Here is a 27,815-nt window from a genome sequence, read left to right as displayed (position 1 = left end):
GTGCCCTGTCACCGTCAGTGCACTCATACTGGGTGGTTCACGCTGGTGTCCTGTCCAGATTTTTGGAACATAAATACGGATTTGTGTGCCGTTTAAGTTGAGAGAATTGAAGAACAAAAGGGTGTGCCATTTAAGATTGCCTCCGCTTTTCTCACGGCGTTGTCTTTTTGTGTCCCCCCCTCCCCCCACAGAGCAAAGAACCACGCAGCAGGGCCAGGTGTACTTCCTCCACACCCAGACGGGCGTCAGCACATGGCACGACCCTCGAGTGCCCAGGTACACACTGCTATGAACACACACACACTCACCTCCATCTCTCTCGGTCTCTCTCTCAATTCAATTTGCTTTATTGACATGAGGTAATAATGTACATTTGCCAAAGCTTACTTTGGAGATTTACAATATTAACATAATTAAAATAATAAAATAAAATAATAATCAATATTGTCAACGGGACAACAACAATAATGAAGGGTCAAAATAGCCATACGTAAAGCAATCTGTCGCTGTCACTCGCTCTCTCTCCTTCACACTGACTAGAAACTTTGACAAGTCTTTTTGGTCTGTCTCCCGGGTCATAAAATGTCTCTTAAGTCCAGGTAGACCTCCATATTTCAGTCTGTTTTCTTCTTGTCCAACTGAATGTATTTCAACTGAAATGTGTCAACTGAAATGTGCATTTAACCCAACCCCTCTGAATCAGAGAGGTGCAGGGGGCTGCCAAACGACATCCATAGCGCCCGAGGAACAAGGGCGGGTGGCTGCCTTGCTCATGGGCAGAACGAAAGATTTTACCTTGTCGGCTCGGGTATTCGATCCAGCAACCTTCCGGTTACTGGCCCAACGCTCTAACCACTAGGCTACCTACCGCCCTGGTTGTGAACCCTGAACCACCTCCACTGAGTATTTCTTGTTCATTGATGCGCTAATACGCGCACACACACACACAAGCACACCGATTTATCCCAAATAATGAACTTATCAATGTCTTGGTCTTCAGAGATTCAATATCCTTAAGATTCAACCTTGAATCATGGTCATTTCGCCCAGAACGAGTTACAAACACCCATTATGTAATGAAACAGCTTAGCCAGGCATGTGCAGACTGCTTTAGTGATGAGTCCTTAGTGGACAGTTAATACATCCCACTTCAGGGTTTTAGGTTTCAACAGCAAAGAATGTAGGTCTATGGGGGAGTAGAGACCGATAGGGAGTTTTTGGAATTTATTCAAGTGTTTTCTCAGATGTTTTGCGATCGATCCAACTCTGTTGAGTTGAATTTAGGCATGCCTCTGGGATGTCCTTTTTATACTTGGAAGAAAAGATTTGTTGTGTACTTAGAAAATACAAATTGCACTCAATAATCCTACCTAACTGGTAGAATAAAGACTGCTAACAGTAGTGACTGTGTTTACGATTTGTACTATAATAGCCTGGTTCTTACACTATAAAAGATAATATACTCTCATTAACCTAGATTAATACTCAATAAAGTATAATGATAATAGTAGTAAATACTGTATTATTATGCTCATTGTGTTATACCCCTGTTGTTTTAGCACCCTAGGTTGAGTGAGCGATGGGTTTACGTGGTTATGGTTTAGTTCTCTTCACGGTCTCCTGTGGTCCTATTTTCATGCCCAGGGATCTGAGCAACGTCAACTGTGAGGAGCTGGGTCCTCTGCCGCCGGGCTGGGAGATCCGCAACACGGCCACGGGACGCGTCTACTTTGTGGACCACAACAACCGAACCACGCAGTTCACCGACCCGCGCCTCTCCGCCAACCTCCACCTGGTCCTCAAGTGAGTGCAAACACTGTCACTGTTCAGGCTGTGACCTTTGACTCGAGCTGGGGTCTTTACTTTTTATCTAGTGGTCTACTCAGGGGTCATGCCTTTAGCTGAAAACACTGCGTTTGCTTATTTTCTAGATTACAGTAAATTGGTAGCAAAAATGTTGAGGAAGCATTCTGCCTGTTGTTAGTGAATCCATCTGCTGTGTGATGGCGTCAGATCTTTTTGTCCCATTTTATATCACTGTTGGTTTGTTGCTCTCTCCCTCTTTTCCTCCCTAGTCCAAACGGCCCTGGTCCAAACGGTTCCCGCGTGGCCATGGAGAGCCAGAGCCAGAACACTAACCTCAGGTAACCCTCCTCCCTATACATACATACATACACGCACGCACACACACACACACACACACACACACACACACACACACACACACACACACACACACACACACACACACACACACACACACCACACTTCAGGGGTGACAAATAACAACACTGACACACCACTCAACCAGACACGTGTGTGTGTGCAAACTCAGCAACCTTTCACCATACTTATATTCACAAACAGACATCACGACAGCAGCGTAAGACTCAGACTGAAAAAAATGCTAACAACGTGTGACCCTACCAGTGGGCCGTCTGTGTGTGTAGCTTCGCCACTGTTGATTTTCACAGATGCCATTCAGGTTCACTAAACACACTCCTGGCTGTCTGTGCGCAAACAGTCTGTCAGCGCGCTGCCTCAGCTGAACCTCAGGTATGCCATGAAAGGCCTCTGGGCTGGATCTGGGGTTAGGGCTGGAGCCATTCCACTACTGAGGAAACTCAATGTAATGTGGATCAGATGCTGCTAGGCTAGTCCTCACTCTGCAGTAAGCCAGCAGGTGTGTGTGTGTTGTGCGGGCATGCCGGTACTCCCCCCCCCCCCGAGCAGCTGATCAAACACCAGCCGTGCGCCCCAGTGGAACAGTCCAGTTACCACGCTATTACCCACGCTGCTTTGCACATAGTAAGGTGGACACAGAGGGAGCTGGTGAAGGGCAGTAGCTAAACCCAGTTGGGAACGAGGTAAATCTAAGCTATGATATAGGGAGCTTGAATTTCTTGTCTTGCATAAAGAATGTGTCATTTTTATTTTAGTAAGAAAACATTTTTTTCATAAGAATTCTCAGTTGAAACCTTGCAATAACAGCGACTGGCACGAGACGCATGTTTGTGAAATCAACATCTGGTCATTCGGCACAAATAGTATCCATATGTGTCAAAATGGCCCCCGGTAGTGGAGCTAGCTTTGTGAGTTTGGTGTTTGGTATTTTATTAGGATCCCCATTAGCTGTTGCAAAAGCAGCAGCTACTCTTCCTGGGGTCCACACCAAATATGAAACATAATACAGATTGACATAATACAGAACATCATTAGACAAGAACAACTCAAGGACAGAACTACATACATTTTTAAAAAGGCACATGTAGCCTACATATCAATGCATACACACAAACTATCTAGGTCAAATAGGGGAGAGGCATTGTGCCACAAGGGTTGCTTTATCTGTTTTTTGAAACCAGGTTTGCTGTTTATTTGAGCAATATGAGATGGAAGGAAGTTCTATGCAATAAGGACTCTGTATAATACTGTACATTTCCTTGAATTTGCTCTGGATTTGGGGACTATGAAAAGACCCCTGGTGGCATGTCTGGTGGGATAAGTGTGTGTGTCAGAGCTGTGTGTAAGTTGACTATGTAAACAATTTGGGATTTTCAACACAATGTTTCTTATAAAAAGAAGTGATGCAGTCCGTCTCTCCTCAACTCTTAGCCAAGAGAGACTGGCATGCATAGTATTAATATTAGCCCTCAGATTACAATTTAAGAGCAAAATGTGCCGTTCTGTTCTGGGCCAGCTGCGGCTTAACTAGGTCTGTCCTTGCAGCACTGGACCACACGACTGGACAATAATCAAGATTAGACAAAACTAGAACTTGCTTTTTGGAGTGTGGTGTCAAAAAAGCAGAGCATCTCTTTATTATGGCTAGACCTCTCCCCATCTTTGCAACCATTGAATCTGTATGTTTTGACCATGACAGTTTACAATCTAAGGCAATGCCAAGTAATTTAGTCTCAACTTGTTCAACAGCCACATACCAGATTCTGCTGAGGTCTAGCAGTTAAAGAATGATTTGTACCAAATACAATGCTCTTAGTTTTTAGAGATGTTCAGGGCCAGTTTATTACTGGCCACCCATTCTAAAACGGACTGCAATTGTTTAAGGGTTTCAGTGACTTCATTAGCTGTGGTTGCTGATGTGTGTATGGTTTTATCATCAGAATACATGGACACACATGCTTTGTTTAATGCCAGTGGTAGGTCATTGGTAAAAATAGAAAAGAGTAGAGGGCCTAGAGAGCTGCCCTGCAGCACACCACACTTTACATGTTTGAGAGACGCTTCCATTAAAGAAAACCCTTTGAGTTCTATTAGATAGATGGCTCTGAATCCACGATATGGCAGAGGTTGAAAAGCCATAGCACTTAAGTTTTCTCAACAACAGGTTATGGTCAATAATATCAAAGGCTGCACTGAAATCTAAGAGTACAGCTCCCACAATCTTCTTATCAATTTCTTTCAACCAATCATCAGTCATTTGTGTCAGTGCAGTACATGTTGAGTGCCCTTCTCTATAAGCATGCTGAAAGTCTGTTGTTAATTTGTTTACTGAGAAATAGCATTGTATTTGGTCAAACACAATTTTTCCCCAACAGTTTGCTAAAAGCTGGCAGCAAGCTTATAGGTCTGCTGTTACGCTGGTGCACAACACAGTCTTATTCCCTTTTGAGGGCAAGATTTGCAACACTCTGAAAGAAGCTGCTTTTGAACACTTGGAATGTGGTTTTTTTTCCACAGATGAGGGAAAAGTAAAGCAATGCAAACCAAAGTAATATACTCACACACTGTTGACTTGCATAATATACATTTGGTGGCAGCAGTCGGATCCAATAGTGTCTTATTTAATTGGCTGTGTATAGGCCTTTCTTGTACCTAGAAGTGTGTTACACCACTAGTCACTACTATATCGTATTCTAGTGTTTTAGTGCTGTTTAGTATTTTTACAAAAGACTGTTAGAGAGCGGTCTGTATAGCTGTGTAAGTAGATACGAGTATGGTTTTAAGCACCTGTGTGCGTGTTAGTGTGTGTGTGTGTGTGTGTGTGTTTGTGCTGAGCACAGGTGTGTGTGTTACTATTCTCCTCAGATGGCAGTTAGTCAAGAGCCAATTGTGTGTCTCCCTGGAATTTAACCCCCAGACTACTTGTGTACACTCCATTTAAACAAGGCTACAATTCGGCAACATTTCTTCCACCACCTCAGTCAGCACACTTCTATGAAGACAACATTTTCTTTATTTTATTGCTTTGTTGTCACTCGCACAATCATGTTTTATTGGGTATTAAAGGCACTTAAAGGCACTTAAAGGCACAGAACACGGACATCTTGTTTGATTGCTGACTGGTTCTCAGCCGGAACTATAAACAGTCCGTACTGACTGACGACAGGCAAGTAAACAGGCAAAGTGAGACCAGATGATGCAGCTGATGTGTCTGATGGAGATGTTCACACTGTCTGGGGAGGAGAGTGAGCTATCTGGGGCTGGGAGGGTGGACAAAGTGTGTGTGTGAATCATGTTTATGAATTGAGTGTGTGTGTTTGCACAATTATGTGTTTATGATTGTGTGTGCGTGTGTCACCCCCTCCAAACATTGAGGGCTCCCCTGGCTCCAGTAACACCCCTACTGGCCCATCCCAGAAAGCTCTGCTCGAAGCTGCTGGAAAACATATTAGCTAGCTAGCCTAGCGGTGCTGCAGCCAGGCCTGGCCTGCCATCAGCATCACATCTGTCTTCGATCAGCCCCAGGATTTCAGAATATTTCACCCAACAACCGCCATGGCCCACGCTTGATAAATGTTTTTTGCCGGGATTCCTCAGGCCATTTAAGTTTGTCAGAGAGGACATGCTGTTGATGATGAGCTCACGATAAGTGTTACCTCGCTGTAAGAGACAGTGTGGTGACAGTATGCTGTGTTGCATTGTGTGACCTTTAGATAAAAAGAACGGTACGGAGCCCATACTTAATGGTGCTTTGGTAGGAAAAAAGTTGTCACACTTTACAGGGTTGAAAATAAGATGGAAAAGGAATTCAATGCATAGTTGTATACCAGAGCGAGGTAGAGATTTAGAGAATGAGAGAGCGAAAGACAAAGGAGGATGTGGAAGGAGAGGAATGTGAGATATCCGCCAAAGTGCAGACTACTGTTCTGCAATGAGGTTCCTCTCTTCTCACTCTTCTTCTCCTCTCTTCTCTCTCCCGCCCTCCTTCTCTCTGCTTCGCTCTCTCTTGCTCTCTCTCTCTTGCTCTCTCTCTTGCTCTCTCTCTCTTGCTCTCTCTCTTGCGCTCTCTCTCTTGCGCTCTCTCTTGCGCTCTCCCTCTCCTGCGCTCTCCCTCGCGTGCTCTCTCCTGCTCGCTCTCTCCTTCGATCTCGCTCTCTCCTTTGCGCTCTCTCGCCTTCTCCTTTGCGCTCTCTCGCCTTCTCCTTTGCGCTCTCTCGCTCTCTCTTTTGCGCTCTCTAGCTGTCTCTTTTGCGCTCTCTCACTCTCTCCTTCGCGCTCTCTCGCTCACTCCTTCGCTCTCTCCTTCGCGCTCTCTCGCTCTCTCCTTCGCGCTCTCTCGCTCTCTCCTTCGCGCTCTCTCGCTCTCTCCTTCACGCTCTCTCCTTCGCACTCTCTCCTTCGCGCTCTCTCCTTCGCGCTCTCTCGCTCTCTCCTTCGCGCTCTCTCGCTCTCTCCTTCGCGCTCTCTCGCTCTCCTTCACGCTCTCTCACTCTCCTTCACGCTCTCTCGCTCTCCTTCTCGCTCTCTCCTTCACTCTCCTTCTCGCTCTCTCCTTCACTCTCCTTCTCGCTCTCTCCTTCACTCTCCTTCTCGCTCTCTCCTTCACTCTCCTTCGCGCTCTCTCCTTCGCGCTCTCTCGCTCTCTCCTTCGCGCTCTCTCGCTCTCTCCTTCGCGCTCTCTCGCTCTCTCCTTCGCGCTCTCTCGCTCTCTCCTTCGCGCTCTCTCCTTCGCGCTCTCTCGCTCTCTCCTTCGCTCTCTCGCTCTCTCCTTCGCTCTCGCTCTCTCCTTCGCTCTCGCTCTCTCCTTCGCTCTCTCGCTCTCTCCTTCGCTCTCTCGCTCTCTTCTTCGCGCTCTCTCGCTCTCTCCTTCGCGCTCTCTCGCTCTCTCCTTCGCGCTCTCTCGCTCTCTCCTTCGCGCTCTCTCGCTCTCTCCTTCGCGCTCTCTCGCTCTCTCCTTCGCGCTCTCTCGCTCTCTCCTTCGCGCTCTCTCGCTCTCTCCTTCGCGCTCTCTCGCTCTCTCCTTCGCGCTCTCTCGCTCTCTCCTTCGCGCTCTCTCGCTCTCTCCTTCGCGCTCTCTCGCTCTCTCCTTCGCGCTCTCTCGCTCTCTCCTTCGCGCTCTCTCCTTCGCTCTCTCGCTCTCCTTCGCGCTCTCGCTCTCTCCTTCGCTCTCGCTCTTTCCTTCGCTCTCGCTCTCTCCTTCGCTCTCGCTCTCTCGCTCTCTCCTTCGCGCTCTCTCCTTCGCGCTCTCTCGCTCTCTCCTTCGCGCTCTCTCGCTCTCTCCTTCGCGCTCTCTCGCTCTCTCCTTCGCGCTCTTTCGCTCTCTCCTTCGCGCTCTCTCGCTCTCTCCTTCTCGCTCTCTCCTTCGCGCTCTTTCGCTCTCTCCTTCGCTCTCTCGCTCTCTCCTTCGCGCTCTCTCGCTCTCTCCTTCGACCTCTCTCGCTCTCTCCTTCGACCTCTCTCGCTCTCTCCTTCGACCTCTCTCGCTCTCTCCTTCGACCTCTCTCGCTCTCTCCTTCGCGCTCTCTCGCTCTCTCCTTCGCGCTCTCTCGCTCTCTCCTTCGACCTCTCTCTCGCGCTCTCCTTCGCGCTCTCTCGCTCTCTACTTCGCGCTCTCTCGCTCTCTACTTCGCGCTCTCTCGCTCTCTACTTCGCGCTCTCTCGCTCTCTACTTCGCGCTCTCTCGCTCTCTACTTCGCGCTCTCTCCTTCACGTTCTCTCACTCTCTCCTTCGCGCTCTCTCGCTCTCTCCTTTGCGCTCTCTCCTTTGCGCTCTCTCCTTCGCGCTCTCTCGCTCTCTCCTTTGCGCTCTCTCCTTTGCGCTCTCTCCTTTGCGCTCTCTCCTTTGCGCTCTCTCCTTCGCGCTCTCTCGCTCTCTCCTTCGCGCTCTCTCTCCTGTAGTGGAGAGAGAGCGAGAGAAGGAGAGGAGTAGAATAGTAAGGGGAAGAATTACATGTGATTTGTGAGAGAGGTGTGATTGGATGTGGAGGAAAGAGAGAGGAAGTAAATGAAAGAGTAATGGAGAAGAGTAGAAAGATGGAGAGATGAATTCATTTGAATCCGATAATCATAGAGACTGTGAGAAGACAGACTAGCCCACTGCTAGTGGTTTGGTGGTCGGCGGGATAGAAAAATAATCGCTAGAATAGAGAGAAAATGAATGAATTTGTATGATCGGGTAGAGTGGCATTTACCTGCTGTTCTGTCAACGCAGCACCGACCGGTTTATATTTGACTGGCTGGTAGCTGGTTCCAAGACTGCTAGACATGTCTCTCACATCCACATTACTGTGGTATGCACTCAGCCACACGGTCTGTCTCACATGTATGTTCCTGACTAAACTTCTATATTTCTGCAGCATTACGTCAATGCCTGCGTTATATTTATCAAGCGAGTCGTTTATATTTGGTGTGCAATGGGGAGTCGAACTTACCTGGTGAAATGAAGGTCAGAAAATGAATAAAATAACTGTCTTTGTAAGCGATCTTTTATATATTTTAAGTTTTGTGTTTTGTTTGTATCACAGTGTGTGGCATATAGACACCTTTTTATGTCACTTAAATTCTGTAAACGTCATATCTGTAAACAGAGCGCAATGTTGTCAAGGCCTTTGGATGGGTCTTTATGTATTTTTAGTCTGTCATGTTTTGTTTGTGTCTTTGTGGCTTATAGGCATATTTTATGTAGCCTAAATACTATAAACATCCTGTCTGTAAGCAGAGTGTTATTGTCAGTGTCTATGGGGGCTCTGTGTGAATGTGAGACAGGGAGGCAGCCCCAGGCTTGTGAAAGCTACCTTTGTGGTGCTAGGGTAGTGATTGGCTGACATCCTATTCCCTATATAGTGCAATACTTCCCTTGTCTTCCCTTAGGGAGAACTTGGCCATCCCTTCCCATCCACTGCCAATGGGAATGTCTCCCCTCCTTTCCGGAGCCAGGGGAGATGATTGGTGATTGAGGGTTGAGCTCCAGCGCCACAAACACACACTCCTTTGTGGGAAGTAGTCAGCACGGCAGTGCCGCTCGGACGACCCTTGGCGGGCCTTCTCCCCACAGTTCAGGCGAAGTGTAAAGGGCCAGGGAGAGGGAGGTTCTACCTAGGTAGTACTTCCAGCGCCCGGCTCAATAAAGGAGCTTTTGATTCGCTGGGACCTCGGTACCAAACCTGTGCCAACTTCATGATAGTGACCGCTTTAGTCCAGTGAATCCTGTTCTGGCGTCGCTCGCTCTCTCCTCGCCTTGTTCTTCTAGCTTGGAATAACAATAATACTCCTGGATTGAATTTGAAAGTTTGTCTTTCTACCCGGATAGTCGTATTTCATGGAGGCTCGTCACAGAAAGGAACCCTCGACTCTTTCCCCTTGTGTGTCTCCGCGCCAGAGTGACTTTCGACTGAGCCGCACTTGTACTTCTATATTTACAGTTAGAAATATGCCGAGGTCATTCCGAATCGGGAACCCGAGACTGCTAACTGTACCGAAATTTATTTTTAATTACCCTGCGCGCCCTCGACGAAAACGCTCAAATTATGTTTTATTATATGGTTCAAGGGCTTCCCAACCCGAGCCAAGAGAAACTCATTCTATTTTGTTTAAGGACCTCTTTTCCGTGTGTGTGTGTGTTCCTAGTGGTTTTCAGCCCTGCGAGCCGAGCCTTACCCTCACTTTGACATGGAAGGGCCTCGACACTGCCAATAAAATAAATACCAGCTGACTTGATTATACAGGGATACGGACTGGCGGAACACTGGGCCTGTTTTACTTTGGAGAACGCCAAATATAACACGCTTTTTCTTTTTTCCACCCCTGAAGAATGAGGTTGTGTGTGTGAGAGTGTGGGTGTTTGGGTGGCTATGTTCTGTTCTGCCTGTGGCCTCCCCTCTCAGACACAGGTTTAAAGAACTTCCTCTCTGTGAACCACCATTGTTTGGCCGCAACTGTACTGCTACTGCACAGTAGGTTCTTTTATTAGGGACTCCGTCTTCTGTACAGTACTGTCCTGTTGGAAACTCTGGCCCTTTTTTTGGGGGGGGGGTGAATTGTGTTTTTACGAGGCCCACCCAGGCATGTAACCATCCCATACGGGCATAGATTGACGTGGGTACAGAGCCAGGGCTGCGGTGGCCCCAGCCGCGGTTAGCCAGGGGCAGGGTGGCAGAGGGCACCGACGAAGGCGCCAGTTTCACTTTGAAGGCACTATGAGGCTTTAAAGAGGAAGCAGAGGTGTCTTACAAAGCGAAGGCTGCCTATTTAATTAGTCTGCCAGCACCTAAAATGAGAAGGAAGGAGAGAATGAGGTGGTGGAGGGCAAAAGGCACAGACAGACCACAACTCCCTCTCTACCATGAGCTGAGATTTATGTACTTTTAACCCCGTATTCTCCACAAACAATACTCAAGAGAGAGAAAGATGGTGTTAATCATTTCATTCCATGTGTTACAATTGTCTTGTTTGATTTCATATTGCAGTCTTGTACTGTTTAACATTGAGCATTTCTGCTGGTCTCCCTCCCCAGTAGTCGTCAGTCGAACCAGTTGAAGGAGCAGCAGCCCCCACCGCAGGTCCCGGCGTTGTCCCCGGCCCAGCTCCCCGAGGAGGCCGAGTGCCTCACCGTGCCCAAGTACAAGAGGGACCTGGTCCAGAAGCTCAAGATCCTCCGACAGGAGCTGTCCAATCAGCAGCCCCAGGCAGGACACTGTCGCATCGAGGTCTGCCGTGAGGAGATCTTTGAGGTAAACTGAGGGACCCTGTGTGAAAACTCTGTCCAAGTGTGTGTGATTGATGGCTTCATTTATACTGTATCGTAATGGATTGCATTTGCATGTATATAGGTAGTGCTTTACGTTGAGAGGCGTAACTCACTATCCACCACAAATCAAGTGTACATTTTAAAGTAGGCTACACACACCTTCCTAATATTGATGTGCAGACTTTGTCATGGAAAGAGCAGGTGCTCTTAATGTTTTGTACAACACTAATGCATACATGTAAAAATGACACATGCAATAGTACTGTGCATGCTCATAAAACCCAAACAAGCGCTTTATACTGAAAATATATACAGTGGGGAGAACAAGTATTTGATACACTGCCGATTTTGCAGGTTTTGCAAAAATCCAGAAAATCACATTGTATGACTTTTAAGTAATGAATTTGCATTTTATTGTATGACATAAGTATTTGATACATCAGAAAAGCAGAACTTAATATTTGGTACAGAAACCTTTGTTTGCAATTACATAGATCATACGTTTCCTGTAGTTCACACTGCAGCAGGGATTTTGGCCCACTCCTCCATACAGATCTTCTCCAGATCCTTCAGGTTTCGGGGCTGTCGCTGGGCAATACGGACTTTCAGCTCCCTCCAAAGATTTTCTATTGGGTTCAGGTCTGGAGACTGGCTAGGCCATTCCAGGACCTTGAGATGATTCTTTACAGAGCCACTCCTTAGTTTCCCTGGCTGTGTGTTTCGGGTCGTTGTCATGCTGGAAGACCCAGCCACAACCCATCTTCAATGCTCTTACTGAGGGAAGTAGGTTGTTTGCCAAGATCTCGCGATACATGGCCCCATCCATCCTCCCCTCAATACGGTGCAGTCGTCCTGTCCCCTTTGCAGAAAAGCATCCCCAAATAATGATGTTTCCACCTCCATGCTTCACGGTTGGGATGGTGTTCTTGGGATTGTACTCATCCTTCTTCTTCCTCCAAACATGGCGAGTGGAGTTTAGACCAAAAAGCTCTATTTTTGTCTCATCAGTCCACATGACCTTCTCCTATTCCTCCTCTGGATCATCCAGATGGTCAATGGCAAACTTCAGACGGGCCTGGACATGCGCTGGCTTGAGCAGGGGGACCTTGTGTGCGCTGCAGGATTTTAATCCATGACGGCGTAGTGTGTTACTAATGGTTTTCTTTGAGACTGTGGTCCCAGCTCTCTTCAGGTCATTGACCAGGTCCTGCCATGTAGTTCTGGGCTGATCCCTCACCTTCCTCATGATCATTGATGCCCCACGAGGTGAGATCTTGCATGGAGCCCCAGACTGAGGGTGATTGACCGTCATCTTGAACTTCTTCCATTTTCTAATAATTGTTGCCTTCTCACCAAGCTGCTTGCCTATTGTCCTGTAGCCCATCCCAGCCTTGTGCAGGTCTACAATTTTATCCCTGATGGCCTTACACAGCTCTCTGGTCTTGGCCATTGTGGAGAGGTTGGAGTCTGTTTGATTGAGTGTGTGGACAGGTGTCTTTTATAAAGGTAACGAGTAGAGAACAGGAGGAATTCCTAAAGAAAAACTAACATGTCTGTGAGAGCTAGAATTCTTACTGGTTGGTAGGTGATCAAATACTTATGTCATGCAATAAAATGCAAATTAATTACTTAAAAATCATACAATGTGATTTTTCTGGATTTTTGTTTTAGATTCCGTCTCTCACAGTTGAAGGGTACCTATGATAAAAAATTACAGACCTCTACATGCTTTGTAAATAGGAAAACCTTCAAAATCGGCAGTGTATCAAATACTTGTTCTCCCCACTGTATAAACATACTTTAACACACTCTGTTACAAGTTTACAAATATGCACACCCGTACGATTTATAGGTGGCTTTGCATCCATTTACAGTCTGCAATAAAATGCCTACGAGAACTGAGCGGTAATACCCCCAAATTCGTTACGATTCGCCGTAAAAACCAAAGTGAAAAAGGCCCCTTCAAACACCACGGTTTCCTCTTTCCTTCTCCTCCTCCAATCATCTGTTCTTCCACGGCAAGGCATTCTTTCAGGATGATTTCAGCAGCTAAAAGTAGGGGGAAGGAGGAGAGGGGGGGGGGCGGAGGACATCTTTCGGCGGTACAATTTGAGCAAAGAAAAAAAGATGACTTCATCCTCGGTACGTGACAGCAAGGGGGGAAACGATCTGCGAGAAAGCAGAGCGAGCGCGTGTGTGTGTGTGTGCCTGTGATTGACTCTAGTTTTCAACAGGGACTGATGGCACTGTTCGCCGCTGACCAGTGCACTGTAATTTCCTAACTAATAACCCTTGCTTCACTCTCCTGCTTCTCCTCGAGCCTGCTTCCCGTGCTTTGCTGCGTTCATATTTGCAACACTCCTCACAAGCTCTGTGCTGTGGTGGCAGGAGTTTGTTTTTGATGGCAGCCCTCCTGAGTTACTCTGGACCCTGATAGAGAAAATAGGGAGCGAGAGAAAAGGCCCTTACGTAATGTAAAGGGAGCTAGTGCACATGAAGCCCACTCACACATACACTCTCTTGCCCAGGCACAGATGTCATGGTGTTGGTGCTGCTGGTTTCTCCCAGGCACCACTAGGTCCTAGTCTACCAGGAGAGTGAGAGACCGAGAAAGAGGAGAGGTGTGCAGCACTGTCAAACAGTTCTGGATGGTGAATTGACTAATCTGAGGGAGTATTATGACAATGGTAAATTGTCGACCGCATTTTGTTGTACTCTCTGCCCCACTTTTAAAAAACAGACTTTACGTGATCAGTGGTGGAATTCGGATCCGGAACATTGTAATCCACTGTTGCTCTTATTGCTGCATAAAACAACAAGCGCTGTTTAGAACAGAAACAGTGTGATTGAGGGTCAAGTTGAATGGCCTGCAGGTTGGCACATCTTAAGATTAGGGGTGTATTCCTTAATGCAAAGCGTAGCAATGTTTTGCAACAAAAACAAGAGTTTCTATTGGACTGGCTCAGGTAGGTTCCTCGCCGTTTGGTTCCTAGTGAATACACCCAAGGTTAACATACCCATGCTCTTGTTTGTTGTGTTGCAGGAGTCGTACCGCCAGGTGATGAAGATGCGTCCCAAGGACCTGTGGAAGAGACTGATGGTCAAGTTCAGAGGAGAGGAGGGCCTGGACTACGGAGGAGTGGCCAGGTACTGCAGTCATCCACACCTCCAGGCTTAAACACTGTTTAATAAAACCATGAGGTCAACCAAAAAGATGCCTTTTCAAAATATTTTATTTTCTTCATAGGACAGAAGTCCAGAAAGAAACAACCACTGTGGAAATTCACATTCAAAAAGCTTGATACATCAAACAGAATATTTTGGTGGGCATGTGGCCACATGCAACCCCCCAAAAATGTTGTTTTTATTATGCCGGTGTCACGTGACTAACAAGATGTCTGTCTGTCATATAGGGAGTGGCTGTACCTGCTGTCCCATGAGATGTTGAACCCCTACTACGGCCTGTTCCAGTACTCCAGAGACGACATCTACACCCTGCAGATCAACCCAGACAGCGCCGTCAACCCGGTGAGAGAGAGAAATAGAGGAATCAATAGATACATAGAGAGACACATAATAACAGAGTGGAGGAAGGAGAACGAACCACAAACAGAATTCCTAAGAGATGGAGGTTCTTGTAAACTGAAGGTGGAGAAGTAGACATGGGGAGAATCTCAATTACGTTTTCTTGATTCCTTGTGTCCTCTCACCACCACCTCAAGCCCATTGGATGAGAAAGTCAAAGGGGGGGGGGGACTTCAGTATAATAATGATGATAAGCTACATTTATATCATGCTTTTTTCTACAACCCAATAGTGACCACACTCGCACATGTCAATAACCAAAAAATATGCATCGATGGCCAACCTCAAAACTCATCTCTCTTTTCCTTTCCTCCAGGAGCACCTGTCCTACTTCCACTTTGTGGGCCGTATCATGGGCATGGCTGTGTTCCACGGCCACTATATAGACGGGGGCTTCACCCTGCCCTTCTACAAACAGCTGCTGGGGAAACCCATCACCCTGGATGACATGGAGTCAGTGGACCCGGACCTCCACAACAGCCTGGTCTGGATCCTGTGAGTAGGAGACACCGACACGTACAGGGGCTCTAACGCGTGACCACTTTGGTCGCATATGCTCCTAAATATTATGCTGTGCGACTTTGGATTTTAAATTTGGGAGCACCAGTTTGCCTTGAAGGGAAAAAAAACACTGGCAGATGATAATTGTTGTAATGATTAGGCTTCACTGTACCACTGTTTCCGAGTGCCCTGGAGAAAATAAATGGTTATTGTCTCTAGCGCAAACTGTTCAAAAGCTGTGACCCACATTACCAGCTCTCTGTTTTTCCATCTATTGCTCATTTGGTGCTGCAGATGGAAGCATCTCCAGTGACGGGACGTGTTTTCCGGCTCATAAACCGTGGGCCGTTCTAAAACGACTTGTTCAGTCATGTTACCTCATTAGCTAGCTAGTTAACTTTACCAGTATGTCCAAACATTTGGGGGCACAGAAAGAATGGGAAAGGGATAGCTTCTTCTGGGGATCAATGATCGTAGCAATGAATGAATGAATGATTTGCATGCTGTCACTCAGAACGTCACTGACATTCTTAGAGAGACAGTGTACAGTTTTCCATGTAATGCATCTGTTAGAAACGGTCCTTTTTTACGCAATATAAAAACCTGATATTCTACACATTACTTTATCATTTCAATGACTGGGATTTATATCAACATTTTAGCTTTGATAATAAACAAATAGCTTTACGGGGTTACATGTTAGTTTCAAGGGCACAACGTGCTTCAAAACTAGCCAGAATTCATATAGGTCCAATACAGGCTGCACCAGAGTCCAAAAGTGGCGAGCTACAACACTCCAGCCGACTCTTGGCATTGCGCATGGTGATCTTAGGCTTGTGTGTGGCTGCTCTGCCGTGGAAACCCGTTTCACGAAGCTCCCGACGAACAGTTCTTGTGCTGACGTTGACGTTGCTTCCAGAGGCAGTTTGGAACTCGGTAGTGACAGACGATTGTTACACTCTGTGTGCTTCAGCACTCTTTGGTCCTGCACTGTGAGCTTGTTGCTCCTAGACGTTTCCACTTCACAATAACAGCACTTACAGTTGACCCAGGCAGCTCTAGCAGGGCAGAAATTTGACAAACTGACTTGTTGGAAAGGTGGCATCCATTACGGTGCCACGTTGAATGTCACTGAGCTCTTCAGTAATGCCATTCTACTGCCAATGTCTGTCTATGGAGATTGCACGGCTGTTTGCTCGATTTTATACACCTGTCAGCAACTGGTGTGGCTGAATCCACAATTTGAATGGGTGTCCTTATACTTTTGTATATATAGTGTATAGCCCTGGACACATACAGTGTTGATACACACACAGATGCATACATATACAGATGCTTGTACACAGACACAATTATACACAATTGAACACCCGGAGACATACATACTGTACAAGCACAGCCACACATTAATACACACAGGATAGCATGTGTAATGTTGGCCTTTGCACGTGTGGATGCTGTATACAAAATACAAACACCAACCTTGAGCTGACATGTTGGCTGTTCTGTATCCATGAAATGCGACTAAAACAACAACCCCCATGAACCAACTACTCTCCCGTCAACACTAGGCGCCCTCTGTTGACAAGGTAGCCTAAAACGTCCGACTACTAACTAACATTTCCGTCTTCTCCCCGTTCCAGGGACAATGACATCACGGGGGTGCTGGACCATACGTTCTGTGTGGAGCACAATGCCTACGGAGAGATCATCCAGCACGAACTGAAGCCCAATGGCAAGACTGTCTCTGTCTCCGAGGACACCAAGAAGGAGTATGTCAGGTACGGAGGAGGAGACCGCCGCCTGGGTCCCACGCACGCGCATACACACCCAGCCAACACGATACACACACCCGGCCGACACGATACACACACCCAGCCAACACGATACACACACCCAGCCAACACGATACACACACCCGGCCGACACGATACACACACCCGGCCGACACGATACACACACCCGGCCGACACGATACACACACCCGGCCGACACGATACACACACCCGGCCGACACGATACACACACCTGGCCGACACGATACACACACCCAACCGACACAATACACACACCCGGCCGACACGATACACACACCCGGCCGACACGATACACCCGGCCGACACGATACACACACCCGGCCGACACGATACGCACACACACCCGGCCGACACGATACGCACACACACGCGGCCGACACGATACGCACACACACGCGGCCGACACGATACGCACACACACGCGGCCGACACGATACGCACACACACGCGGCCGACACGATACGCACACACACACAGGGCCGACACGATACGCACACACACACACACACACACACAGGGCCGACACGATACACACACACACACACGGCCGACACGATACACACACACACAGCCGACACGATACACACACACACACACGGCCGACACGATACACACACACATACACACGTACGATACACACACACACGTCCGACACGATACGCACACACAGGGCCGATACGCACACACACACACACACACAGGGCCGACACGATACGCACACACACACACACACACACAGGGCCGACACGATACGCACACACACACACACAGGTCCGACACAATACATGCACACACACACAGGTCCGACACGATACGCACAAACACACACACAGGTCCGACACGATACACACACACACAGGACCGACACGATCCACACACACACGGCCGACACAATCCACACACACACAGGTCCGACACGATACACACACACAGGTCCGACACGATACACACACCCGGCCGACACGATACACACACCCGGCCGACACGATACACACACCCGGCCGACACGATACGCACACACACCCGGCCGACACGATACGCACACACACCCGGCCGACACGATACGCACACACACCCGGCCGACACGATACGCACACACACCCGGCCGACACGATACGCACACACACCCGGCCGACACGATACGCACACACACCCGGCCGACACGATACGCACACACACCCGGCCGACACGATACGCACACACACCCGGCCGACACGATACGCACACACACCCGGCCGACACGATACGCACACACACCCGGCCGACACGATACGCACACACATGCGGCCGACACGATACGCGCACACACCCGGCCGACACGATACGCGCACACACGCGGCCGACACGATACGCACACACACGCGGCCGACACGATACGCACACACACGCGGCCGACACGATACGCACACACACACAGGGCCGACACGATACGCACACGCACACACACACACACACAGGGCCGACACGATACACACACACACGGCCGACACGATACACACACACACGGCCGACACGATACACACACACACACACGGCCGACACGATACACACACACATACACACGTACGATACACACACACACGTCCGACACGATACGCACACACAGGGCCGATACGCACACACACACACACACAGGGCCGACACGATACGCACACACACACACACACAGAGGGCCGACACGATACGCACACACACACACACAGGTCCGACACAATACATGCACACACACACAGGTCCGACACGATACGCACAAACACACACACAGGTCCGACACGATACACACACACACAGGACCGACACGATCCACACACACACGGCCGACACAATCCACACACACACAGGTCCGACATGATACACACACACAGGTCCGACACGATACACACACCCGGCCGACACGATACACACACCCGGCCGACACGATACGCACACACACCCGGCCGACACGATACGCACACACACCCGGCCGACACGATACGCACACACACCCGGCCGACACGATACGCACACACACCCGGCCGACACGATACGCACACACACCCGGCCGACACGATACGCACACACACGTGGCCGACACGATACGCACACACACGTGGCCGACACGATACACACACGCACACACACGCGGCCGACACGATACGCACACACATGCGGCCGACACGATACGCGCACACACGCGGCCGACACAATACGCACACACACGCGGCCGACACGATACGCACACACACGCGGCCGACACGATATGCATACACACACACACACACACAGGACCAACACAATACACACACACACGGCCGACACGATACACACACACATACACACGTACGATACACACACGTCCGACACGATACACACACACACAGCCGACACGATACACACACACATACACACGTACGATACACACACGTCCGACACGAAACACACACACAGGGCCGATACGCACACACACACACACACAGGGCCGACACGATACGCACACACACAGGTCCGACACGATACGCACAAACACACACACAGGTCCGACACGATACACACACACAGGTCCGACACGATACACACACACACACGGCCGACACGATACACACACACACGACCGACACGATACACACACACACGCGGCCGACACGATACACACACACACGGCCGACACGATACACACACACACACACACACGTACGATACACACACACACACACGTCCGACACGGTACACACAAACACACACGTCCGACACGATACACACACGTCCAACACGATACACGGCCGACACGATACACACACACTCGGCCGACACGATACACACGTCTCAAGTATACACCTGAAGCATACCTTGTGACGTCGTTCCTCTGACAACCAATGGGGTTCATTTTTTAAATTTGATTTGATGGAACCTTCACTTATCCAGGTTGTTCTCATTGTGATACAATCTATTTTTCAAGAGCGACCTGGTCCAACCAAGACAGCAGCTGCATGCCAGCCAGTTAGCAGCACAGGAGTCTCTTCCCCCATCCGTAACGGAAGTTACATCTGTCTGGGACGTAGGGGATATGAGGAACCAAATCTGAATTTGGTTCTGTCTACCCAAGATTACCAGCACAGCAAAAGGACTTATCCCCCAGTCCTGGTTTTGGTTGAACTGCTGTGGGGGTTTCACATGTTGCAATGTTGTATGGACTTATACTGACTTAAGTCTACCTTCTCTCTCTCTATAGGCTGTATGTGAACTGGAGGTTCCTCCACGGCATCGAGGCTCAGTTCCTGGCCCTGCAGAAGGGCTTCAACGAGGTCATCCCACAGCACCTGCTCAAGTCCTTTGACGAGAAGGAACTAGAGGTATGTAGACAGTGGCATATAACATGGTTTGGGAAAGAAATGATTCACTTACTGGAAACATGACATTTCTCAAGAGCATACATATTTGTGTTGGTATGGGGGGGGGAGGTTCCCAAGATGAATCTGAGACCTTGTGATGTACTTTTTAAATGAAATGAAAGGTGACAGCTACCATACTATTTCCCATGAATATGCACCCCTTCAAACCATCTAATCAACTATTTTCTTCCCTCTCCTCCCTACCCCAGTTGATAGTGTGTGGCCTGGGGAAGATCGACATAGCAGACTGGAAGAGCAACACGCGCCTGAAGCACTGCACCACGGACAGCAACGTGGTCAAGTGGTTCTGGAAGGCCGTGGAGTCCTACGACGAGGAGAGGAGGGCCAGACTGCTGCAGTTTGTTACCGGGTCATCTAGAGTCCCACTGCAGGGATTCAAGGCTTTACAAGGTAAAGAGGTGGAGGTGGGGGGTGGAGAAAGGGTGGTGTGTTTACAGTGCTTTCAGAAAGTGTTCATACCCCTTGACTTATTCCGCATTTTGTTGCTACAGCTTGAATTCAAAATTGATTAAATTACATTTTTCTTCACACCCATCTACACACAATACCCCATAATGACAAAGTGTAAAGATGTTTTTAGAAATGTTTGCTAAGTTATGGAAAAGGAAATAGCTAATTTACTTAAGTATTCACACCCCTGAGTCAATACTTTTTGGAGGCATCTTTGGCAGCAATTATAGCTGTGAGTCTTTCTGGGTATGTCTCTAAGAGTTTTACACACCTGGATTGTACAATACTTTTTACATTATTATTTTTTCAATCCTTCAAGCTCTGTGAAGTTGGTTTTTGATCATTGCTAGACAGTCATTTTCAGGTCTTGCCATTAGATTTGAAAGCCGATTTAAGTAAGAACTGTTTCTAGGCCACTCAGGAACATTCAATGTCTTCTTGGTAAGCCACTCCAGTGTAGATTTGGCCTTGTTTTAGGTTATTGTCCAGCTGAAAGGTGAGTTCATCTCCCGGTATCTGGTAGGAAGCAAACTGAACCAGGTTTTCCTCTAGCATCTTGCCTGTGCATCGGCAAGACTCCCTAGTCCTTGCTGATTACAAGTATACCCATAACATGATGCAGCCACCACCATTCTTGAAAATGTGAAGTGGTATTCAGAGATGTTGGATTTGCCCCAAACATAACGCTATGTAATCAGGACATAAAGTTAATTTCTTTGCCACATTTTTTGCAGTTTTACTTTAGTGCCTTATTGAAAACAGGATGCATGTTTTGGAATATTTTTATTCTATACAGGCTTCTTCCTTTTCACTCTGTCAATTAGGTTAGTATTGTGGAGTAGCTGCAATGTTGTTGATCCATCCTCAGTTTTCTCCTAATCCAGCATTAAACTCTAACTGTTTTAAAGTCACCATTGGCCTCATGGTGAAATCCCTGAGCGGTTTCCTTCCTCCTCGGCAACTGAGTTAGGAAGAACGCCTGTATCTTTGTAATGACTGGGCCATTGTGGAGAGGTTGGAGTCTGTTTGATTGAGTGTGTGGACAGGTGTCTTTTATACAGATAACGAGTTCAAACAGGTGCAGTTAATACAGGTAATGAGTGGAGAACAGGAGGGCTTCTTAAAGAAAAACTAACAGGTCTGTGAGAGCCGGAATTCTTACTGGTTGGTAGGTGATCAAATACTTATGTCATGCAATAAAATGCTAATTAATTTCTTAAAAATCATACAATGTGATTTTCTGGATTTTTGATTCCGTCTCTCACAGTTGAAGTGTACCTATGATAAAAATTACAGACCTCAACATGCTTTGTAAGTAGGAAAACCTGCAAAATCGGCAGTGTATCAAATAATTGTTCTCCCCACTGTATGTGTGGGGTACAGAGATGAGGTAGTCATTCAAACATCATCCATGCAACATATTATGTATGACTTAAGCACATTTTTACACCTGAACTTATTTAGGCTTGCCATAACAAAGGGGCTGAATACTTATTGAATCAAGATATTTCAGCTTCAATATTTTATTAATTAATTTAAAAAAATCCTCTGACATTATGGGGTATTGTGTGTAGGCCAGTTACACAAAGTTCAGGCTGTAACACAACAAAATGTGTCAAAAGTCAAGGGGTGTGAATTCTTTCTGAAGTCACTGGAAGTGTCATTAGCTTTTAAAACAATTCAATCTCTTTTCTTTTATTATATTTTGGAGCAGAGTGAGGCTATCGCTCCACTACCCTACCAATTGTACCTGCAGTGAATAGGATTCTTCATCGATTGTTTTCATAATTTATCTGCAGATTATCGCCATAAAGGCTACTGCTATGCAAGTTAGGAAGCCAAATGAACGGCTCAGTAAGCCTGTGCTCTAGCACTTGGTGGCTGCATATGAAACACACGAAAGAAAATAAATGAATGTGCCCAGAAACAATAGGCTAAGTGGGTTTCGACTCATCGTTACCACATTTATATGGGACGTGCAAATTGACTCATAGACGATGAGAGCATCAGGCGCGCTCCCTCTGTGTAAAGAAATGTGACTGCAACCACAGTGTACACAACACAGACACCCAGGTACCGGGAGGCGGAACAGACAGCAGATTATCAAACGAGCAGGCTTTTTTGTCATTGCTCACTTTGTGACTGACAGGCACTTGTCCTATCAATAGATTGCTAGAATATCTTTTTAATACATTTTCTGTCTTGCGAATTGTAAACAACAAAAATAAGTAGCTAAAGTGAGTTTAACTGGTTATATAGTCTCTCAGACTGCCTGAGTTGACCCCGCGTTCATGACAGTGTCGTGGTCGACCAGTGGGTTTAGTTAAATCCAGACAGACAGGAAGCCCTGGGGGAACAGAAGACCTCAGAGTGCAGCTGTGTGTGTTTCTGAGTGTGCGTGTTGGAGAGTTGATCTTTCTGTTCAAGCCGTGCGTGTGCCCGTGAGTGTCTGTCTGTGTGCGCCTGCCTGTGTCTGAGGCCAACCCAGCTGGCTTTCTGAACGAAAATATACAGTATATAAAATATACACCCAGTGTTGCGTTAAAACAGCAGCCATGTTTGTTCACGTTCTAAACACTGAGTTCAACTGTCCTGAACTGTCTGTCTGTGTGTAGAGAAATATAATGATGGACAGCCTGAGAATTTATGCTGACTCTTTTTCTCTCTCTCTGTGTGTGTGTGTGTGTGTGTGTGTGTGTGTGTGTGTGTGTGTGTGACCCTCCAGGTGCCGCGGGGCCCAGGCTGTTCACCATCCACCAGATCGATGCCAACACCAACAATCTACCCAAAGCCCACACCTGGTGAGTACAATTAAAGTACCACTGCTCCACTTCGACACACAGATACACACTGCTACAAGACTGCTTCTCCACACATTTAACCTTTTTATACAGGTTAGTCAATTAACAACATATTCTTAATTACAATGACCTGCCAATGAGGCGAAGACATGCTGTGAAAAGGGTTACCAATCCCCCAACTCATATGATATTACCGGTTTTAAATGCATGTCCAAATCCAATGTTTTGTATGGAGAACAGTTTAAAGATAGAATTATTGTAATGTTTGTTGGCGTCAATTCATCCCGTGAGGGATGGCTCGCTAACTGGTGATTTGACACGAGAATGAAATGTCATTCATTCATCGATAGGGAAAGTTATAAAGGTGCTTCAAGCAAAACATTTACTCCTCTCTCTTCCAAACTCTTTCTCTGCCCTTTCCCTCTCTGTCCCCCTTTCCCTCTGTCCAGCTTTAACCGGATTGACGTTCCCGCCTACGAGCACTATGACAAGCTGTACGACAAGCTGCTGACAGCCATCGAGGAGACATGTGGCTTTGCGGTGGAATGAGTGACACATCAGTGGGGAAGTGTGTGTGTGTGTGTCAGCGTGTGTGTATTTTGTAAGGTCAGCTCAGCAAGACTATAGACTCTGCTGTCACCACGGGAACCCTGCAACATTCAGGCACGCCCATGAGGATTGTGACCACACCCCTTTCTGCCCAGTCCCCCAGGACAATATGGAGACCGACTGAGAGGCAGACCACACAGGAACACTCCTCTCTCACCGCATTCTTTTTTAGAAATATCACTTCCTTTTTCAGCTGCTACAGACGAGTGACGATTACTTACCTTGAAACCCTGCGAGAATGCCAGCTTTTATTTCCTTTTTTTGTTTTCTTTTTGTAATAGTTTGTATGTCATAACGGTGAAATCCACAGAACAACCAGTTTTGTGTTGGACCAGGAGTTTTTCCTAACCGAAGAAAACTCTGGTCCCTAGTATGTGCGTTCCGTGAAAGCACATTTCTTTTGTTGTGGGTCGTCTGGTGCGATCGAATACCAAGGTCCAGACTGCAACGAGAGTCTTTTAAAGAAGTTATTGTTGGCTTTGGTCTGGGAGAGAGAAATATGAAGGTCCACGCTGAGTAGATGACTAGGGCCGGTGACTAGGGGGGGGGTTCCTGACCATGAGCTAACCAGAAGAAACTAGGTCTTACTGATGACCAATACCGTCCCACACAGCTAACTTGCCACCTCTTGACATCAAAATGGTGCTAACACCTAACCCCGTCCAGCTACACAGAGTAGACCTGTTGCGCTTTGGTGAGTTGAACTTAATGCTAAACACCACTATAGCACACTGTACCTAATAAATCACAACATTGAAATTCCTTATCAAACCCTCAAAGTGCGTCGTTGTCTAGTGAGTGGGAACTCTGTCCCAGGGACCAGGCTAGTTGAAAGCAATTCAAGGAAGATGTCGGTGTTTTCAAAGTGACATCCAACCTAAGATGGCAGGATTTTTTTTTCCCCCGTTGCCACTCTAGAGCACTTTACAAACTGAAGGGCGACAAAGGACGTGCTTTCTTCATATTAAGTTAAAATTAATATTCCACATTTTATTCCAACCATACAGCATTCAACGGAAATATACAGATACAAATAAAGTATATCAACCTGTAATTTTGAGTATATATGTGTACAAATACATACCTATTTTGTATATGGCTTGTTCCTCTTTCTATTAATTTACTTGCTAGCATGTTGGTGTTATCACAGACCTCTGTATTCTCAGGTGAAGTCATCTTTCTTTGTGAGGCTGACCTGTGAAAGGGGGGGGGAGTATCTTCTGGTTATGGAAGCCGTTGTCAGGTCAAACCCGTGACCCTCTCCTTGAATGAGAGCTGAGTGCATAACCTTTTGGCCACTAAGAGACTGAGGTTGGGACTAGAGCGCTCTCCCTACTAGAGGTTTTTGTCTAAAAGGGATACAGCTTTTGTCAAAATGGACGTTTCGTAGGTTTAGGAGAATTAACGTAGCAGGTTATGAGAATTAGGTTAAGGTTAGGGTTTGCTGAAATGCATAGAAAAATCACCGTTTGACATGCTGTATACCATCTAGACATGACCCTAATAGAGCCTCTACCACAACCCTTGCATGAATGGACTTTTTTTAAAACAATATTTATTTGCTATTATTTTGTCCCTTCTGAGCAAAATGTGTGTTGACATGAGAAAAAATTCTGTTGAATGTTTTTTTGATTTTATGCTGCCTGTTTAATAGCAATGGACGTGGACTATGACCATGGACTGTATTCACCTGCGTACATGCAAAATAAAATAGACCCAGTCCAGTGTGTTCAAAGGTAAAGCAGATTCTCTTCAGATAGACAATTATCAAGTATCCTGAAATTGTGCTTTTGTACAGTATAAGATATTGTTAATGTGGTGGATCACAAGCAACCTTTTTTTAATTTTTACAGAAAATGAATAAAATGCATAAAACAACCAGACATTTTTGCACACGCAGACTTGTGATTTTCGTTATAATCAGCAACTTCCATCTATTTACTAAATAGTTAATGGACTGATTGACTTTTTATGTAGATATATACGCGTATAGATATGCACACATAAAGCTCATATGTCATATGCACACATACAGTACTGTTTTCTGCTATCTACGTCTAACCATAATTGACTTTCACTCAGTCTTATGAGGTGGAGTTGTTTCTGGATAATAGATGGGACAATATGGACGGTTGCTTCTCGTAGCATGCTTTGCCAGCCGTTGCCCTGTGACTCTTAGTCGCTGACCGGTGCAATTTCTCACATGGTGTAAAACCCACTTTCCTTTATTCTATGTGTATGGAAGTATTGTGTGTGTAAATTAGTTTTCTTCTGATTAAATTTGCTAAACTTTTGTCTGAAATGTTAACATGTTTTTATTTCTCATTTTTCAGTCTGTTGTATTTATTAGTGTGTTCATAGTTTTTTCACATCAGCTGCTCTGTGAGCTTCAACTGACACTGTAAATAAGAAAAATAAAAGCGGAAATTATAAACCTCTTGTACCCTTGCAGAAAACAAGCAATAAACTCTGCTGTTTGAAACTCACAGCATAATGTTTTATAGAATGAAGTATGTTTTTTTTCTTTCCTAGGTCTCATAAAATGGGAATTGGTAAGACAAGTTGCACACAATTTGAGCGTCAGTTATTTACCATGTAGGCTCTCAATTTCAAAATCATTCTCATCTCCCATGATTTGAAAATACTTGACAGATGAAAACAATGGAGTGGAAGGTCTTTAAGATGGCTTTCACTAGGGCTCATTTCCCAAAAGCATCATGAACTTCACATGCTTTTGGGAAACTGGGCCCTGTCAGTTCAGACCGGTGCACTGTACCAGGGACCGATCAGCTACCAGTGTGGTCCCTGGAACAAGTGGCCTTGACAAGTGATGTTCTCACACCGACAAATCTGTTCATATAGGGGAAACTTAGACTTGAGTAAAATGAACTTTATTCCTATTTTAATGCACTTTTCTTTCTAATCTTGAACTTAAGCATGGGGGAAATGCCAGTGACAGCAAGGTAGGTGATTTTTTTAAAATGGAGGTGTGACTGCTTATGTCTAGACACTCCATATTCTGACCTTGACCTAATTCCACCACCTTTATACGCAACCATGAATAAGGTCAAGAGAACCTGCCAGTTTCAAGTGGAAAAACCTACTTATTTTGCTGATATAAATGACAATCCTCATGTCCTAATTAAATCAACTGATAAGACCTATAGATACAAGCTAGGTCAATGAGTAATCCGTTTGGATAAGGGGATTGTAAATATAGGATGAATGACAGTTATAGATCTATTTTACTTGGCGATTAATGTGAATCTAGTCATGACAGGCAGGGCTATTTATGCCCCTTTCCTACAGCAAAGTATGAAATGCAGAATCTTTATACGCAAACCAAATTGGATGACAAGGAAAGTTGCGTCAAATGTAACCTTTGTGCTCCCTAGAATGTTTTAATCATATGGCCTGACTTTTCCTGTTACCTTCAATTTATTTTGTAGCATATGTTACATATTTAACAGCCAGTTTCGTGTTCGTATCATTCCATTTGATTTAACAAATGCAAATTGTAGTAAAAATCAAATCGGGACCTATAGGCTTATTAATCATTATGGAGCTCAAACTGTTACTTTGCACTTGCCATCACAGTTTCATGATTAGGGTAGATGTATTATATAGGCATTAGACTTCCAACATTCAGAATGAATCAAACCACCTTTTGTGCTCTAAGGCTATTTTTCCATGAAATAAATAATGGGTACTGAAGAAAAATATGCATAGGTTT

At 46.4% G+C, this 27,815-nt stretch overlaps 1 protein-coding gene across 4 annotated transcripts in view; it reads left to right on the top strand.

Moving 5' to 3' along the window:
- Positions 1-26,585, top strand: part of LOC110493680 (E3 ubiquitin-protein ligase SMURF2) — a 78,095-nt gene extending 51,510 nt beyond the window's left edge. For 2 of the 4 annotated variants that reach the window (XM_021568086.3, XM_021568084.3), the window contains exons 9-20: positions 192-276; positions 1,645-1,803; positions 2,076-2,144; positions 10,697-10,913; positions 13,974-14,077; positions 14,344-14,458; positions 14,832-15,010; positions 16,660-16,797; positions 20,042-20,162; positions 20,411-20,612; positions 23,398-23,473; positions 23,923-26,585. In XM_021568086.3, coding sequence (XP_021423761.3) covers positions 192-276; positions 1,645-1,803; positions 2,076-2,144; positions 10,697-10,913; positions 13,974-14,077; positions 14,344-14,458; positions 14,832-15,010; positions 16,660-16,797; positions 20,042-20,162; positions 20,411-20,612; positions 23,398-23,473; positions 23,923-24,022 — 1,565 coding nt within the window. In that variant the 3' untranslated portion in view covers positions 24,023-26,585. The remainder of the gene's footprint in view (positions 1-191; positions 277-1,644; positions 1,804-2,075; positions 2,145-10,696; positions 10,914-13,973; positions 14,078-14,343; positions 14,459-14,831; positions 15,011-16,659; positions 16,798-20,041; positions 20,163-20,410; positions 20,613-23,397; positions 23,474-23,922) is intronic. The other 2 variants (XM_021568085.3, XM_021568087.3) reach the window with 1 other exon arrangement.
- Positions 26,586-27,815: the final 1,230 nt, after the last annotated feature.

This window comes from Oncorhynchus mykiss, chromosome 17 (assembly GCF_057628025.1).
Source record: "Oncorhynchus mykiss isolate SJ-2025 chromosome 17, ASM5762802v1, whole genome shotgun sequence".
Taxonomy (NCBI): Eukaryota; Metazoa; Chordata; class Actinopteri; order Salmoniformes; family Salmonidae; genus Oncorhynchus; species Oncorhynchus mykiss.
Note: the sequence above shows the minus strand (reverse complement) of the source record. Positions and strands in the feature narration are given on the sequence as shown.